Source organism: Equus caballus, chromosome 7 (assembly GCF_041296265.1).
Source record: "Equus caballus isolate H_3958 breed thoroughbred chromosome 7, TB-T2T, whole genome shotgun sequence".
Lineage (NCBI taxonomy): Eukaryota > Metazoa > Chordata > Mammalia > Perissodactyla > Equidae > Equus > Equus caballus.
In genome coordinates, this window is record NC_091690.1 from 54,427,344 (window position 1) to 54,446,312 (window position 18,969).

Genomic DNA, 18,969 nt, shown 5'->3' on the forward strand with positions numbered 1-18,969 from the left:
GCTCTTCCAAGATAATAATGCTTCATATGATCATGTTATTCATACCTGAAAAGGCTGCTGATAAATATTACTAATATGGTAAATAAATTTCATTATTGAGATCATTATTCATTATTGAGAAAACTATATGAGAGCAAAATAGTAACTAGATTAATGAATATCAGCAAGATATGGACCACATATGCATATGGATAGTAGTTAAAGTTCACTGAGTACTTTGTATGTGCCAGGCATTGTTGTGAGCATCGGTAGCGGTTATGAGGTTGACTTCTTAATACGAATTACATTCCAGAAGATGAGTTAGTCAAAACCTCTCATAGTAATAATTTTCCCCAGTCAAGGAATTACATCGAGAAGGAACTGATGATTCTACTCTTAGTGATGAATGGAAGAGATCGACTCCATAGAAAGATACATTAACAGCAGATCATCTATGAACCACAGGCCCTGGGAAGGACGGTCAGTTTTCCGTTTCATCTGGATATGTTTGCTCCATCTGTTGCAACCACATGGACCACGAGGAGAACAAGACCTAGGATGAAGCCACCACAGAGAGGAATGTATGAAGCCGTACCTTCCAGTTCCTGTATGCTCGTTAACTCTGAAGACCTCATAAGGAAAGAAAACTTTACTTTTTGCTAGATTTATTGAGGTATAATTGACAAAATTGTATAAAATTAAGGTGTTCAATATGGTGATTTGATATATGTGTATATTATGCATTGATTACCACAAGAAAGTTAGTTAACACATCTGTCACCTCATAACTCTATTGTTTGAGCACAATAGACTCAGAGTTTCTTTTTTTTAATACAATGAAAGGATTCCTCACTGATAAAGTTCAATTACCTCCTATAACATTAAACCACTAAGATAATCCCATAATGCCATTTTATACAAGATAAAGTGTAGTGGATGTTAATGTTTCACCCAGTTACTGGACTCAACGGCTACTGAATTGAGGTATGAAATATTAGCTTCCTTGCCTCATAGTGGTTCGAACTCTGAAGGGAAATTCTTATGGCCAGAACCATGGAACAAGGCAGTAGCAGCCTCTGACAGTCACCGCAGCCTCGATTAGATCTTTTCCCTGCCCTATCCACTTTGCCGAATTCTCTTCTTCTAAAAACGTTCCTTTCAAAATCACTATTACAATCTGACTCAGGTGCTCCTTCTAAGGAATCTGACTCAGAAACTGAGATTAGAGACTGGGAATTACTGAACAAGCATCACAGATCTATATAAAGTGCAAATTCGGTCTCCACTCCAAGTGAAAATGTGCCAGGCTATTATGCTGTCTGGTCATTTTAGAAGAAGGTGATGGAAGTCAAGCATTCTGGTTCACACTGAATTCCTTTCACTTTTATCATTCTAGAAATGGCAGCCAAAGCAGATGACAAAATCATTGAAAAGAAGGTACACTCCCGCTGATTTTTCTCAAGGCTCCTTTCATGTCCCTGTTTCTCAGGCTGTAGATGAAGGGGTTCAACATGGGAGTGACCACAGTGTACATCACTGAAGCTACTGCCATATTCCTGGAAGAGTGTGTAAATGCAGAACTAATGTACACCCCCACACCTGTCCCATAGAATAAGGATACAACTGAGAGGTGAGACCCACACGTTGAAAAAGCTCTATACTTTCCACCTGATGATGCCATTCTTAAAATAGAAGAAGAAATTAGAGTATAAGAGAAAATGATTCCAAAGGGAGGAACAGCACCAAATATGCCAGCTGCAAAATAAAGCAGGATGCTATTGATGAGGGTATCAGAACAGGCAAGCTTGATGACCTGAGAAATTTCACAGAAGAAAAGGGGGATTTCCATGTCTGTACAGAAGGACAGTCTCAGTACCATCAGACTGTGGAGGAGGGCATTCAAGATGCTAATGAACAGACACAGTAGAATCAGCAATCCACACAGGTGGGGGTTCATGATAACCATGTAGCTCAGTGGGTGACAAATGGCTATATAGCGATCATAGGCCATAACCACAAGGAGAAAATTTTCTAAATTAGCAAAACTCAGGACAAAGCAGGCCTGTGTGAGGCAGCCTATATAAGTGATGCTCTGATTCTGAGTTTGAATGTTCAGCAGTATCTTTGGGATTGTGGTTGTGCTTAAGCAGATGTCAGCAAAAGACAGATCGGAGAGAAAGAAGTACATTGGGGTGTGCAGATTGGAGTCAGAGATGATAGCCAGGATGATGAGCAGGTTTCCCAGGATGGTGACCAGGTACATGAACAGAAACAGAATGAAGATGAGGGACTGCATTTCTGGATCCTCTGTCACTTCCATTAGAAAGAATTCTAGAACATCTGTTTGGTTTCTGGGTTCCATGTTTTTGATCTGCTGGAAAAGAGAGGTTCAAAAAACAATCAGATCTGTGATCCGACACCAGGAGCATCACCAGTGGCAAACACACTCTTGAGAAGGGAAGGAGATGAATGGATGGAAATGCCAAGAGGGTGCCTTCTGTAAGTATATCGTTACTATTTTAAAAGACCTCAAGATGATATAGCAGAGTGTCAATATCTGTTACTTAAGGAAAAGGTTAAAGATGGTCATTGTTCTATTTTTTCTTTTTAAGGAAGATTGGCCCTGAGCTAACATCTGGGCCCATCTTCCTCTGTTTTTTATATGTGGTACACCTGACACAGCACAGCTTGATAAGCAGTGCGTAGGTCAGTGCCCAGGATCTGAACTGGTGAACCTCAGGCCACCGAAGCAGAGCACACTAACTTAACCACTACGAACGGTGGTCATTTTTTAAAAATTACTTTATCTATACCATTCTTATTATTTAAAACTTTGGTAATTTAATAAGCAAAACTTATAGACTAGGGAGGCACCTTGAAGATTCTGTCTGAATCCCCCAAGACCTCAGTTCCATGTGATAAAAATAACACAAAGATGTGTCAAGGACCAGGAACGGAAAAATAAAGTGAAAAGTAGCAACCCTTCTGTAACCTACCACCATCACAGGAATACGAGTAAATGTTCGAGAATTTTAGTAAGACTCATCCTGTTTTAGAAGAGGCAGATTTCTGCTCAGGAAGAAAATGGTGCTCGCCATAGTAGGCAAGTTGAGTAGATAAGAAATACATGAATATTGGTGCAACGGTATAAGAAAACATTTAAAGAAGATGACAGACAGGCAGGAAGACCGCAGGCAAGTCAGTTCTAATCATGGCATGTATTCACTCTGTTCACAGCTTCCCTGGATGAACCTGTAGTAAAACATCTGCCCTCATATCCTGACACGGACTAAGGGACTTTTAGTTACCTGGCTGGCATCACAGCAGAATGGCGCTCAACATCCCCTCTGAATGTACCATCTGGGAGATCTGTCTTCAGGAAATGCAAAGAGATTGAGTGAGACACTGGGCTCTGACACCTGAGGGGCCATCTATCTGAGGAGGCTCGGCTGTGTTACTTCTTTTCTGTGGAAGGATTGTTGAAGAAAGTGGTTACAGGCAGACTGCAGTCTCCGTGTCCCCAGAGGCTCAATTCCCAAAACTCCTCATTAGCCAAGCAATTTTATTGTCCTTGAGATCCCAGAGCAGTGTAAATCCTTAAAGACCAAGATTCCAGAGGGAGGAATAAAAATAGCTTCTTTCCTGACTCTGAGGCCAGCTGTACACCATTCACAATACAATTTATAAAGAAATAGAATAAACAGTCCTAAATTGCCTATGGAACCACAAAAGACCCCAAATACTCAAACTGATCTTGAGGAGGAAGAACAAAGCTGGAGACATCACACTGTCTTATATCAAATTATATTACAAAGCCAGAGTAATCAAAACAGTACGGTACTGGTTAAAAGCAGACAAGTAGACCAGTGGAACAGAATAGAGAGCCAAGAAATAAACTCACTTGTATATTGTCAACTAATCTGTTCTTTTTTTATTGAATAACATTGCTTTATAACATTATACAAATTTCAGTTGTGTATGTTTAAGTTTCAGTTTCTGTGTAGACTACATCATATTCACTTCCCAAAGGCTTATTACCATTCATCAACGTACACATACGCCCTATCACCCTTTTTGCCCTCCTCCCTCCCCACTTCCCCTCTGGTAGCACCAGTCTAATCTCTGTATCTATGTGTTTGTTTGTTGTTGTTGTTTTTATCTTCTACTTATGAGTGAGATCATATGGTATTTGACTTTCTCTGTCTGATACCCTCAAGGTCCAACCAGGTTGTCACAAATGGCAAGATATCATCTTTTTTATAGAAGAATAGTATTCCATTGTGTGTATATACCACTTCTTCTTTATGTGATCATCCATTCATGGGCACTTAGGTTGTTTGCAAGTCTTCACTATTGTGAATAATGCTGCAATGATCATAGGGGTGCATATATCTTTATGCATTCATGTTTTCATAGTCATTGGATAAGTACCCAGAAGTGGAATAGCTGGATCACATGGTAGTTTTATTCTTCATTTTTTTGAGGAATCTCCATACTGTTTTCCATAGTGGCTGCACCAGTTTTCATTCTCACCAGCAGTGTAGGAGAACTCCCTTTTCTCCACATCCTTTCCAGTGCTCATTATTTCTTGTATTGTTAATTATCGCCATTCTGACAGGCATGAGGTGATATCTCATTGTAGCTTTGATTTGCATTTCTCTAATTATTAGTGATGTTCAGAATATTTTCATGAGTCTGTTGGCCATCTGTATATCTTCTTTCGAAAAAAAGTTTGTTCAGATTTTTTGCCCAATTTTTAATTGTGTTCTTTGTTTTTGTTGTTATTCGGATGCATGAGTTCTTTATATATTTTGGATATTAATCACTTATCAGATATATGGTTTGCAAATATCTTCTCCCAATTGTTAGGTTGTCTTTTCATCTCGTTGATGGTTTCCTTTGTGGTGCAGAAGCTTTTTAGTTTGTTGTAGTCCCATTTGTTTATTTTTTCTTTTGTTTCCCTTGCCTGGTGAGACATGGTATTTGAAAAAATGCTGCTAAGACCAATGTCAAAAAGCATGCTGCCTATGTTTTCCTCTAGAAGTTTTATGGTTCCAGGTCATACATTCAAGGCTTTAATCCATTTTGAGTTAATTTTTGTGTATGGCATAAGATAATGATCTACTTTCATTCTTTTGCACGTGGCTGTCCAGTTCTCCCAGCACCGTTTATTGAAGAGACTTTGTTTTTCCATTGTATGTTCTTGGCTCCCTTGTCAAAAATTAACTGTCCATAGATTTGTGGGTTTATTTCTTGGCTCTCAATTCTCTTTCATTGGTCTGTGTGTCTGTTTTCACGCCAGTACCATGCTGTTTTGACTACTACGGCTTTGTAGTATATTCTGAAATCAGGGAGTTTGATACCTCCAGCTTTGATCTTTTTTTCAGGATTCCTCTGGTTGTTCGGGGTCTTTTGTCGTTCCATATAAATTTAGGATTCTTGTATTTCTGTGCAAAATGTCATTGGAATTTGATAGGGATTGCAATGAATCTATAGATTGTTTTAGGAAGTATGGGCATTTTAACTATGTTAATTCTTCTAATCCAAGAGTATGGAATACCCTTCCGTTTTTTTGTGTGTCATATTCAATTTCTTTCAATAATGTTTTGTGGTTTTCTGCATACAGGTCTTTCACCTCTTTGGTTACATTTATTCCTAGTTATTTTATTATTTTTGTTGTGATTCAAATAGGAATATATACTTAATTTCTCTTTCTGCTACTTTGTTAGTGTATAGAAACACAACATTTTTTATTGAGTTAATGATAGGTTACAATCTTGTGTGATTTCAGTTGTACATTAATGTTTGTCATTCGTGTTGTAGGTGCACCACTTCACCCTTTGTGCCCACTCCCCACCCCACCTTTCCCCTGGTAGCCACTAATCTGCTCTCTTTGTCCACATTTTTAAATTCCTCATATGAGTGAAGTCATACAGAGATTATCCTTCTCTAACTGGCTTATTTCACTTAACATAATTCCCTCAAGGTCCATCCATGTTGTTGCAAATGGGATGATTTTGTCCTGTTTTGCAGCTGAGTAGTATTCCATTGTATATATACACCACAACTTCTTTATCCATTCTTCTGTTGATGGGCACTTAGGTTGCTTCCATGTCTTGGCTATTGTAAATAATGCTGCAATGAACATTGGGGTGCATAGGACTTTTGGAATTGCTGACTTCAAGCTCTTTGGATAGATACCCAGTAGTGGAATGGCTGGATCATATGGTAGTTCTATTTTTAATTTTTTGAGGAATCTCCATACTGTTTTCCATAGTGGCTGCACCAGTTTGCATTCCCACCAGCAGTGTATGAGGGTTCCATTCTCCCAGCAACCTCTCCACATTTGTTACTATTAGATTTAGATATTTTTGTCATTCTAATGGGTGTAAGGTGATATTTTAGTGTAGTTTTGATTTGCATTTCCCTGATGATCAGTGATGATGAACATCTTTTCATGTGCCTGTTGACCATCCATATATCTTCTTTGGAGAAATGTCTGTTCATGTCTCCAGCCCATTTTTTGATCGGGTTGTTTGATTTTTTGTTGTTGAGTTGTGAGAGTTCTTTATATATTATGTATATTATGCCTTTGTCAGATATATGACTTGCAAATATTTTTTCCCAGTTAGTGGGTTGTTTTTTTGTTTCAATCCTGTTTTCATTTGCCTTGAAGAAGCTCTTTAGTCTGATGAAGTCCCATTTGTTTATTCTTTCTATTGTTTCCCTTCTCTGAGAAGACATGGTGTCTGAAAAGGTCCTTTTAATACTGATGTCAAAGAGTGTACTGCCTACGTTTTCTTCTAGAAGCCTTATGGTTTCAGGTCTCACCTTTAGGTCTTTGATCCATTTTGAGTTTATTTTGGTGAATGGTGAAAAACAATGGTCAATTTTCATTCTTTTACATGTAGCTTTCCAGTTTTCCCAGCACCATTTGTTGAAAAGACTTTCTTTTCTCCATTGTATGCCCTCAGCTCCTTTGTCGAAGATAAACTGTGCACAGAGGTGTGGTTTTATTTCTGGGCTTTCAATTCTGTTCCATTGATCTGTGCATCTGTTTTTGTACCAGTACCATGCTGTTTTGATTAATGCAGCTTTGTAGTAAGTTTTGAAGTCAGGGATTGTGATGCCTCCCGTTTTGTTCTTTTCTCTCAGGATTGTTTTAGCAATTGAGGGTCCTTTGTTGCCCCATATAAATTTTAGGGTTGTTTGTTCTAATTCTGTAAAGAATGTCATTGGGATTCTGATTGGGATAGCATTGAATCTGTAGATTGCTTTAGGTAGAACGGACATTTTAACTATGTTTATTCTTCCAATCCATGTACATGGAATGGCTTTCCACCTCCTTATGTCGTCATCCAATTCTCTCAGAAAGGCCTTGTAATTTTCATTATATAGGTTCTTCACTTCCTTAGTTAAATTTACCCCGAGATATTTTATTCTTTTTGTTGCAATTGTGAATGGTATTGTGTTCTTGAGTTCTTTTTCTGTTAGTTCATTATTAGAATATAGAAATGCTACTGATTTATGCAAATTGATTTTATACCCCGCAACTTTTCTGTAGTTGTTGATTACTTCTAAGAGTTTTCCAATGGATTCTTTGGGGTTTTCTATATATAAGATCATGTCATCTGCAAACAGCGAGAGTTTCCCTTCTTCCCTCCCTGTTTCGATTCCTTTTATTCCTTTTTCTTGCCTGATTGCTCTGGCCAGGACCTCCCGTACTTTGTTAAATAAGAGTGGTGATAGAGGGCATCCTTGTCTCGTTCCTGTTTTCAGGGGGATGGTGCTCAGTTTTTGCCCATTGAGTATGATGTTGGCTGTGGGTTTGTCATATATTACCTTTATTATGTTGAGGTAGTTCCCTTCTATGCCCATTTTGTTCAGATTTTTTATCATAAATGGCTGTTGGATCTTGTCAAATGCTTTCTCTGTATCTATTGAGATGATCATGTGGGTTTTTTTCCCCAGTTTGTTGATGTGGTGTATCACGTTGGTTGATTTGCGGATGTTGAACCATCTTTGTGTCTCTGGTATGAATCCCACTTGATCATGATGTATCATCCTTTTGATGAATTGCTGAATTTTGGTTGCCAAAATTTTGTTTAGAATTTTTGCATCTATGTTCATCAGTGATATTGGCCTATAGTTCTCTTTTCCTTGGTGTCCTTGTCAGGCTTTGGTATCAGCATGATGTTGGCTTCATAGAATGTGTTAGGAAGTGTTCCATCCTCCCTAATTTTTTGGAATAGTTTGAAAAGGATAGGTATTAAATCCTCTCTGAAAGTTTGGTAGAATTCCCCAGGGAAGCCATCTGGCCCTGGGGTTTTATTCTTTGGGATGTTTTTGATTGCTACTTCAATCTCTTTCCTTGTGATTGGTCTGTTCAAATTGTCTGCTTCTTCTTGAGTGAGCTTTGGGAGATTGTAGGAGTCCAAGAATTTATCCATTTCCTTTAGGTTATCCATTCTGTTTGCATAGAGTTTTTCGTAGTATTCTCTTATAATCCTTTGTATTTCTGCAGAGTCTGTTGGTATTTCTCCTCTTTCATTTCTGATTTTGTTTATTTGAGCTTTCTCCCTTTTTTTCTTTGTAAGTCTGGCTAGGGGTTTGTAAATTTTATTTATCTTCTCAAAGAACCAGCTCTTTGTTTCATTGATCCTTTCTACCGCCTTTTTCATTTCAATTGTGTTTATTTCTGCTCTGATTTTTATTATTTCTCTCCTTCTGCTGACTTTGGGCTTTATTTGTTCTTCTTTCTCTAGTTCAGTTAGGTGTAGTTTAAGATTTCTTATTTGGGATTTTTCTTGTTTGTTAAGATGTGCCTGTATTGCGATGAATTCCTCTTAATACAGCTTTTGCTGTATCTCATATGAGTTGGTATGGCATGTTATCATTTTCATTTGTTTCCAGGTATTTTTTTTATTTCTTCTTTAATTTCTTCAATGATCCATTGCTTGTTCAGTAGTGTATTGCTTAGTCTCCACATCTTTGTACCTTTCTCAGCTTTTTTCTTGTAATTAATTTCTAGCCTTATAGCATTATGATCAGAGAAGATGCTTGTTATTATTTCAATGTTTTTAAATTTGTAGAGGCTTGCCTTGTTCCCCAACATATGGTCTATCCTTGAGAATGTTCCATGTGCACTTGAGAAGAATGTGTATTCTGCTTTTTTAGGATGAAGTGATCTATATATGTCTATTAAGTCCAATTGTTTTAGTTTTTCGTTTAGCTCCACTATTTCTCCATTGATTTTCTGTCTGGATGATCTGTCCATTGATGTGAGTGGGGTGTTGAGGTCCCCTACTATTATTGTGTTGTTTTTAACATCTTCCTTTAGGTCTGTTAACAGTTGCTTTATGAACCTTGGTGCTCCTATGTTCGAAGCATAGATATTTATAAGAATTATTTCTTCTTGATGAAGTGTCCCTTTGATCATTATATATTGTCCCTGTGCGTCTCTATTTACCTGTCTTATTTTGAAATCCACTTTGTCTGATATAAGAATTGCAACACCTGCTTTTTTTTCCTTGCTATTAGCTTGAAGTATTGTCCTCCACCCCTTCACTCTGAGCCTGTGTTTGGCCTTGGGGCTGAGGTGTGTTTCCTGGAGGCAACAAATTGCTGGATCTTGTTCGTTAATCCATTTTGCCATTCTGTTTCCTTTTATTGGAGAGTTCAATCCAGTAACATTGAAAGTGATTATTGATGCATGTGGACTTAAAACTGTCAATCTGTTGCTCATTATCTGGCTTTCCTGCTTTTCTCTTCCTCTGTGCTTTATTCTACTCATTTGATACTGCAATTTCTTATGCTGGGTTTCTTAGATTTTTCCTTATTTATGTTTTGTGGCCCTGTTCTGTTTTTTAGTTTAGTGGCTACCCTGAAGTTTGTATTTAGAATCTCGTGTATAATATAGTCTATTCTCTGGTGGTCTCTTACTTACTTGGCCTAGACTAATTTAGTCCCTTTGCTCTTCCCCTCCTAAATTATTATTTTCATTTCTTATTCCACCTTGTTTTATGAGTTTGTAGCTAGAGTGACAAGATCGTCTTTGCTTTGGTAGTTTCCTTACCTTTATCCTAATGCTATAGTTGAATATTTGCTGTCCTATTCTGGTTCTATTTATCTGTCTCCCTACTCTGTGGTTTGTGACCCCTTTCTCCCTTTTCTTTTTTCAGGTATGAGAGCCTTCTTGAGGATTTCTTGTAGCTGAGGACTTTTGGTTACAAATTCCCTTAACTTTTGTTTGTCTGAAAAAGATTTAATTTGTCCCTCATATCTGAAGGATATTCTTGCTGGATAGAGTATTCTTGGCTGAAGATTTTTATCTTTTAAAGTTTTGAATATGTCACTCCATTCTCTCCTAGCTTGTAAGGTTCCTGTAGAGAAATCCGCTGAAAGTCTGATGGGAGCTCCTTTGTTGTTATTCTCTTCTGTCTTGCTGCCCTGAGTATTCTTTCTTTGTCATTCACTTTTGCCATTTTTACTACTATATGCCTTGCAGTAGGTCTTTTTACATTGACAAATCTAGGAGATCTGAAAGCTTCTTCTACACACATTTCTCCCTCAATCCCTAGATTTGGGAGGTTCTCTTCTATAATTTCATTAAGCACACTTTCTGCTCCATTTTCCTTTTCCACGTTCTCGGGAATTCCTATGATCCTTAAATTCTTTCTCCTCATTGAATCTGCTATCTCTCTAATTCTTTCCTCATTCCTTTTAATCCTTAGTTCTCTTTCTTCCTCTGTCTGGAGCCATTCAGCCTGTCTATCTTCGATTATGCTAATTTGCTCTTCTACGGAGTCTACCTGGGCATTCAGGGAATCTGTATTCTGTTTTATCTGGTCCATTGTTTTTTTCATCTCTAGTAATTCTGTTTGATTCTTTTTTATAATGTCAATCTCTTTTGTGAAGTAACTCCAGGACTCAGCTTGTTTCTCTATCTTTCTCTCTACCTCATTGAGTTTTTTCATTATAGCTGCAATGAACTCATTTTCACTTAGTTTACCTATTTCCAAGTCCTCAGAACTTAATTCTGTGTTTTTATTGTTTTCCTTCTGGTCTGGGGCTTTTATAAATTGCTGGATGTTAGAGGAGCGGTTTTTTCGCATGGTGGTATAATTTGGTTGCAGTTACAGCCTGTCGCCACTAGGTGGGGGTCGAGCGCCTCACATTCTGAGCTCTCCACCTTCAGGCAAGATGGCGGCACCCAGTGCGGTTTGCCAGGGCAAGGAGGGGCGGTTTCTCTCGCACACTGATCTGGATTCAGATCAGTTCTGTTCTCTAGTCTCCCGCGGCCATGGGTTTATGGGGTCCCCAGGCACAGAAGCTTTTCCCCCGTCAGCAGGTTTCCACTGTACCAGCAGTGGGAGTCCTAGACGATCCCCGAGTCGCCCGGCCCCTCCCCTGCTCCCTCCCGGACCTGCGCAGCAATGCCAGTTTCTAGGGGAGGGAGCAAAGTTCTCTCCTACCCGGTTCCAGCTCCTCTGAGGTGGGCAGCAGGGGCTGTGTCCTCTGTCTTTTGATACTGTAGCTCTCTGAGTCCTGGCATTAGGTTCATTAGCTGAAATTCAGGGTTTTTTTTACACTCCTTTGTTGTACTTTGGAGGGGAGAGAGTTAGAAACACAACTTATATTTTATGTTGACTTTTAATCCTGAAGCTTCACTGTATTCATTTGTTATTGTTAATAGTTTTCTGATGGATTCTTTAGGGTTCTCTATATCAAAAATCATGTCATCTGCAAATAGTGACAGTTTTACCTCTTCCTTTCCAGTTTGGATCCCTTTTATTTCTTTTACTTGCTTGATTTCTCTGCCTAAGACTTCCAATACAATGTTAAATAAGAATGGTGAAAGTGGGCATGGTTGTCTGCTTCCTGTTCTTACAGGGAGAGATTTCAGTTTTTCACCCTTGAGTATGATATTACCTGTGGCTTTTTCATATATGGCCTTTATTATGTTGAAGTTCTTTCCCTCTATACCCACTTTATTGAGAGTTTTTTTTATCACAAATAGATGTTGTATCTTGAATGCTTTCTCTGCATCTATTAAGATGATCATGTGGGGGCTGGCCCCGCAGCTGAGTGGTTGGGTTCGTGTACTCTGCTCCAGCAGCCTGTGGTGTTGCTTGTTCAGATCCTGGGCACAGACATCGCACTGCTCATCCGGCCATGCTGAGGCAGCATCCCACATATCACAACCAGAAGGACCTGCAACTAGAATATACAACCATGTACTGGGGTGCTTTGGGGAGAAGAAGAAGAAAAAAAAGAAGATTGGCAACAGATGTTAGCTCAGGTGCCAAACTTTAAAAAAATATATGATCATGTGATTTTTACTCTTCACTTCATTAATGTTAGAATCACTTGATTGATTTGTGGATGTTGGACCATCACTGCATGCCTGGAATAAATCCCGCTTCATCATGGTATTATGATCTTTTTAATATATTGTTGTGGTTGGTTTACCAGTATTTTTACATCGATGTTCATCAATGATGTTGGCCTTTAATTTTCTTTTCTTGTGTTGTCCTTGTCTGGTTTTGGTGTCAGGGTAATGTTGGCCTCATAGAATGAGTTAGGAAGCTTCTCTTCCTCTTTAAATTTTTGAAAAAGTTTGAAAATGATAGGTATTATATACTCTTTGAAATATTTAGTAGAATTCACTAGGGAAGGTGTCTTGTCCTGGACTTCTATTTTTTGGAAGTTTGTTGATTACTGTTTCACTCTCCTTACTGGTGATTGGTCTGTTCAAATTCCCTATTTCTTCTTGATTCAGTTTTGGAAGGTTGTATGAGTCTAAGAATTTATCCATTTCTTCTAGATTATTGAATTTGTTGGTGTGTAGCTTTCCGTAGTATTCTCTTATAATCTTTTGTATTTCTAAAGAGTCCATTGTAATATATCCTCTTTTGTTTCTGATTTTATTTATTTGAGCCTTCTCTCTTTTTTCTAAGTGAGTCTAACTAAAGGTTTGTCAATTTTGTTTATATTTTCAAAGAACAAGCTCTTAGCTTCACTGATTTTTTCCTAATATTTTTCAGTCTCTATTTCATTTCTTTCCACTCTAATTTTTATTACTTCCTACCTTCAACTGATTTAGGATTTGTCCTTCTTTTTCTAGTTCCTTCAGATGCAGTCTTAGATTGCCTATGTGAGATATTTCTTGTTTCTTAAGGTAGGCCTGTATTGCTATAAACATCCCTCTTAGTACCCCTTTTTCTGTATTCCATAAATTTTGGCATGCCATATTATTTTCACTTGTTTCCAGGTATTTTTCACATCTCCTTTGATTTATGCAAATAGCCAATTGTTGTTCCGTAGCATTTTGTTTTATCTCCACATTTCTGTGGCTTTTCCAGCTTTCTCCTTCCAGTATTTCATTTCTAGTTTTACACTGTTGTAGCCATAAAAGATGCTTGGTATTATTTTAGTCCTCTTAAATTTATTGAGACTTGTTTTGTGACCTAAAATATGATGTATCCTGGAGAATGTTCTATTTGTATTTGAAGAGACTGTGTATTCTTTGGTTTTGGGGTGGAATGTTCTGTATGTATCTACTAAGTCCATCTGATCTAATGTGTTACTTAAGGCCAATGTTTCCTTATGGATCTTCTATTTAGATGATCTATCCATTGGCGTAAGTGGAGTGTTAAAGTACCTTACTATTATTGTGTTACTGTCAATTTCTCCTTTTATCTCTGTTAATAATTGCTTTATATATTTAGGTGCTCCTATGTTGGGTGTGTAGATATTTACAAGTGTTATATTTTCTTGTTGGATTGTTCCCTTTATCGTTATGTAGTGCCCTTCTTTGTCTCTTGTTACAGTTTTTGTTTTAAAGTCTTTTTTGTCTGATATAAGTATTGCTACCCCATCTTTCTTTCCATTTCTATTTCCATGAAGTATCTTTTTCTGTCTCTTCATTTTCTCTTTGTGAGTGTCTTTCGATCTGATGTGTATCTCTTGTATTCACCATATTTATGGGTCTTGTTTCTTTTTTTAATCTGTTCAGCCACTCTAGTCTTTTGATTGGAGCGTTTAGTCCACTGACATTTAAAGTAGATGTTAATAAGTATGTACTTATTGCCATTTGGTTACTTTTTCTGTGTGTTTAAAAAATTCTTCTCTGTTCCTGCCTTCTTCTCTTGCTCTCTTCCCTTGTGATTAGATGGCTTACTTTAGTATTATGTTCAGTTCATTTATTTCATTTTTTGTGAATTTATTATAGGTTTCTGGTTTGTAATTACCATGTGGTTCATATATTATAACTTATGTAAGTAGCAATCTATATAAAGTTGATGGTGTCTTAAATTTGACCTCTTACTAAAAGCCCTACACATTTACTCCCCTCTCCTCACATTTTACACTTTTTGATATCATATTTAACCTCTTTTTGTGTATATATATGCCTTAACCTCTTCTCATAGAAATAGATAATTTTAGTGCTGTTGTCTTTTGACCTTCATATTTGCTTTATAGGCAGTTGACCTACTACCTTTACTGTGTATTTGCCTTTACCAGTAATTTTTTCTTTGATGATTTTCTTATTCTATTTGTGGTATTTTATTTCCCACTGAAATAAGTCACTTTGACATTTAACAGTAAGGCTATTTAGTGGTCATAAACTCCCCTGGTCCTCATACACAGAAACCAGGGTCAAGACCAATGGTTATCCCTACAAATGAATCTAGAGAAGCAGATATGGAAGTTTAAATGTAAGATGACGAACCACCTTAATCCACTGCCCAGAAGTTAAAGAATACTTTAGAGAATTCTAGAATGTTCCTCAAAATTGTGCAAAGGATGGTTTCTCCTGTGGATACAAAAGCCTCTAGAACTTTAGGGTCAGAGTATAAAATTAGCAAATTTTAATATTGTTACAAGGTACATGAAAACATTTCAGATGACGAACATTTAGGCAGGCACTTCAGAGATGAATAAGGTCAAGTCATCTACAGCCTGTTCCCACTCAACCACAGAAGGCTGGTAGCCAAACACGTTTCCATATTTGAAAAGCAGACTAGGGAACTTCAGATTACCTGGGTGCCAACACTAAGAAATGACATTCAGTTCTCCCTTTGATATTGAAGGAGAGAAATGGAAGCCCTGTTCTCAAGGAGCATGGAAACATAGAGTGAAATGCTTGGCTGTTGTGCAAAAGTGATGGCCTCTGTGAAGAGGCTCAGATGTGCCATCTATTGGCATGAGCAGTGCTATTGAGTAGGGTGGCCATAGGCAGGCTATTTGTGGTTTCTGTGGCCCTTAGGGGATCAATATCCAAAGTTTCTCATTAGTCAAACTTTTGCTATCATCCTGATTCCAGGGTAGTGAAAACCCTTAAAAGTTCAGAGAAGGAAAAGCTTAAAACTGGAAAATTCCTCATATTGCAAGGTCAGAAGTACGCAATTCTATTCCATCCATCTATTTCTGTTCACATCGATTTCAAGTGCCTTTCACACACAGACAAAATTTCCTTCTGCAATTAGATTGTAGTCTTCTTTCCTAAGATACGTTCAAAGACACCATTTACAACAACAATCTAAGGAAAACTGAAAGGATAATTAGGCTAAAAAATATAGTTTATTGCATGGATATATATATATCTTACTTATAAAATGCAAGTGATAAAATAGCAAATATACCCTAAAAAGCATATTCTAAGGACTAACTCTATGCATGGCTCATTGCATTCTATTTCTATCTATTATATTCAGCAGTGTCGAACACATTTCCTATAATCAAAAAAGACTGTGCATGGAAAAATCCATGGCATTTTGCTGGAAAACTGGCAGATTAGGCAGCTTAAAGCTCTTGTCCTCTCAAAGAAACATTGAAAAACAGGCAGAAAGTGACATAATTAACTTTTTCATAACTCCTGAAAACAGTATTTTTACTGCAACCAAGTAAGTGCTGACTCAGAAAAAAGCAACTTAAAACTGATAGAAAAGTTTTGTGGCACTTTTACTTTCCCTTGTCCCTCTCCCTCCATGAAATGTCAGTGGGCAGTCTTAAAATGTTCACAGCTTGTGTTCTCAGTATGAGACCCTGGTCCGTGGATTCAGAGGAAGCATAGTGGACATTTTCCCAAATCATTCTGTGTGTCTGTTCTAATCCATCTGGGAGCGACTTGAAGGACTGAGACAAGGCATTCATCTCTGTTTTTCCTAACTCAGAACTCAGACTGGTAAAGCAGTGGGAATTTTTCAAAAAATGCCACAAACCAAACTACCAGCCCCCAAATGCCTATGGTAAAAGATTAAAGTCAAAACATAAAATAAACTAGGTAAGCCCCAGAGTGAAAACAGGAACTTTTCTTCAGAAAATTAGGACATTTAAAAGAAATCAAGTGTATGGGAGAATTTAGAAAGCCATGTGCATGTCCATGGCAAGACATATACGCAGAAAATCCTAAACTATCATATTGAACTCAGTGAAAACCTGGGTAAGTGTTGAAAAAGTCCTGCAGCACAAGTCTAATCTGTAAAGACTGAAAAGCATATATTGTTTCTTTAGTTTTTTGTATCACTCCTGACATTCAAGGCACTTTGTCAAATCACTGGATGAACAAAGCTAAAGAACACATATTTTAGTGACTACATACAACAAGAATCACTCTGCTTGCAAATATATTTGGGGACAGTCACTAAATGAATAGACAACTACCACCTTCAATTTTGTTTTCACAAACAGAAAACTCTGGGGAAGAGTCTTATATATACAGCTACCACATTATAATATTGAGTCTATGGAGGAGAAAAAAAATAATGAACAAAACTAAGCAGACCCTAAGGGACTTACAGAACATCATTGAGTGTAAACAAATGCATTATATGAGTCCCAGAAGGAGATAAGAAACAGACAGAAAGAGTATTTGAATGAACTATGGTCAAATCTTCCCATATATGGTGAAAGACGTGCACCTACAAAACTAAGAAGGTAAACGAATTTCAAGTAGAATATCTCAAAAACACTAATACTAAGACACATTATCATCAAACTGAGAAAGCCAAAGGGGAAGAGAATCTTAAAGGAGATTATCATGTACAAGATCTAAAGAGATAATCAACTCTTCACAGAGAAGATATCCTCAATAAGATTAACAATTAACAACTTTTCCTCAGAACCATGGAGGTCAGAAGACAGCAGGATGACATGTTTAAAGTGTTAAAGGAAGAAATGTCAACTAAGAATTTTATATTTGATGAAAGCTTCCTTCCAAAAGTGAGGGAGAAATAAATATTTCCAAACTAACAAAGTTGAAAATGTTCATTACCACTAAGACAGCTCTATGAAAATACCTAAGGGATTCCTTCAGGTTGAAATGCAGAGACGCTAGACAGTAATTCAATGCTGTGTGAGAAAAGAAAGATTTCTGGTAAAGATAAACGTGTAGGCAAATAAAAGAGCTGGTATTTTATTTTTGGCTAACAACTCCACTTTTTATTTTCTACTGGATATAAAAACAAATGTAAAAAATTTTAAATCTATGCTATTGGCAACATAGAAAGATTTATCTTGTGACAGTAGCAACATAAGGAGAAATAACAAAGCCATATAAGAGCAGAGGTTTTGCATGCTATTGAAGTAAAAGTCATATGAATTCAAACTAGATTGTTAATTTTAATGCCTGTGGTGACCACAAAGAAAATTATCTGGATATCTTAAAATAAAAAAGCAAAGAGATCAAAATCCAAAATGATCACAAAAAAATCAACAGGACAAAATATAAGACAGTAATGGAAGAAATGAAGAACAAAACATGGCATTAGACATACAGAAAATAAATTTTTCAAAGGAAGACCTAAGTTATTCTCAGTAAATGAGTGAAGAAACTCTCCAATCAAAAGGCAGAAATTTAAAGATAGGTTAAAAAACATGATGTGAATACATGCTATTTACAGGAGACTCACTATCGATCCACAAACACAAATAGACAGTGAATGAAAGGGTAGAAAATATACTCTAGGCAAATTGTTATCAAAAGAGAACTAATATCAGAAAAAATATACTTTTTAAAGATTTTATTTTTTTCCTTTTTCTCCCCAAAGCCCCCTGGTACCTAGTTGTATATTCTTAGTTGTGGGACCTTCTAGTTGTGGCATGGGTGATGCCACTTCAGCATGGCTTGATGAGCTGTGCCATGTCTGTGTCCAGGATCTGAACCAGCGAAACCCTTGCCTGCTACAGTGGAGTATGTGAACTTAACCACTAGGCCACAGGGCCAGCCCCAGGAAAAAAATACATTTTAAAATGGGAATGATACAGAGAAGATTAACGCGGCCCCTGTGCAAGGATGACATCTAAATTTGAGAAGACTTCCATGTTTTCACTTCCCAAAATTGGAGAAGGAGCTGGAATTACATGTAAATGAAGACAATAGAACTACTAATTACATCAATGTGGAAAGACCTTCTCCAAGGCATATATTAGTAAAGCTGTCAAAAGTCAATGACAAAGAAAAAATATTAAGTGTATCCAGGCAAAAGAAAATAACCTACAAACGAACTCCTATCAGACTTTCATTGGATTTCCCAGCAGAAAACTTACAGGCTAAGAGAGTGGAATGATCTATTAAAAATTCTGAAAGATAAAAACTTTCAGCCAAGAATACTATACCCAGTGAAAATATCCTTCAGATATGATGGAGAAATAAAAACTTTCCCAGATAAACAAAAGCTGAGGGGTGTTCATCACCATGAGATCTCCCATAAAAGATTTGATTAAGATGGTCTTTATACCTGAAAACATAAAGGAAGAAATTGTTTATGAAGCCTTGAGCAAGGAGATAAATAGGTGGACAAAACAATAAAGTTGCAACTCTGTACCAGAACAGATTAGCAAACAAGACAGAAAACAACAAGTGCTGGAGAGGATGTGGAGAGAAGGGAACCCTGGTACACTGCTGGTGGAAGTGAAAACTGGTGCAGTCACTATGGAAAACAGTATAGAGTTTCCTCATAAAATTAAGAATAGATCTAAGACATG

At 37.3% G+C, this 18,969-nt stretch overlaps 1 protein-coding gene and 1 pseudogene across 1 annotated transcript; one reads left to right on the forward strand and one right to left on the reverse strand.

Annotated features, from left to right (window-relative positions):
- Nucleotides 1–1,402: 1,402 nt before the first annotated feature.
- Nucleotides 1,403–2,341, reverse strand: OR7G59 (olfactory receptor family 7 subfamily G member 59). The gene is given in 1 exon segment (NM_001391183.1): nucleotides 1,403–2,341. A coding segment is annotated over 1 exon segment (939 nt).
- A 15,876-nt stretch (nucleotides 2,342–18,217) lies between these two features.
- LOC111774505 (U6 spliceosomal RNA) lies at nucleotides 18,218–18,312 on the forward strand (annotated as a pseudogene).
- Nucleotides 18,313–18,969: the final 657 nt, after the last annotated feature.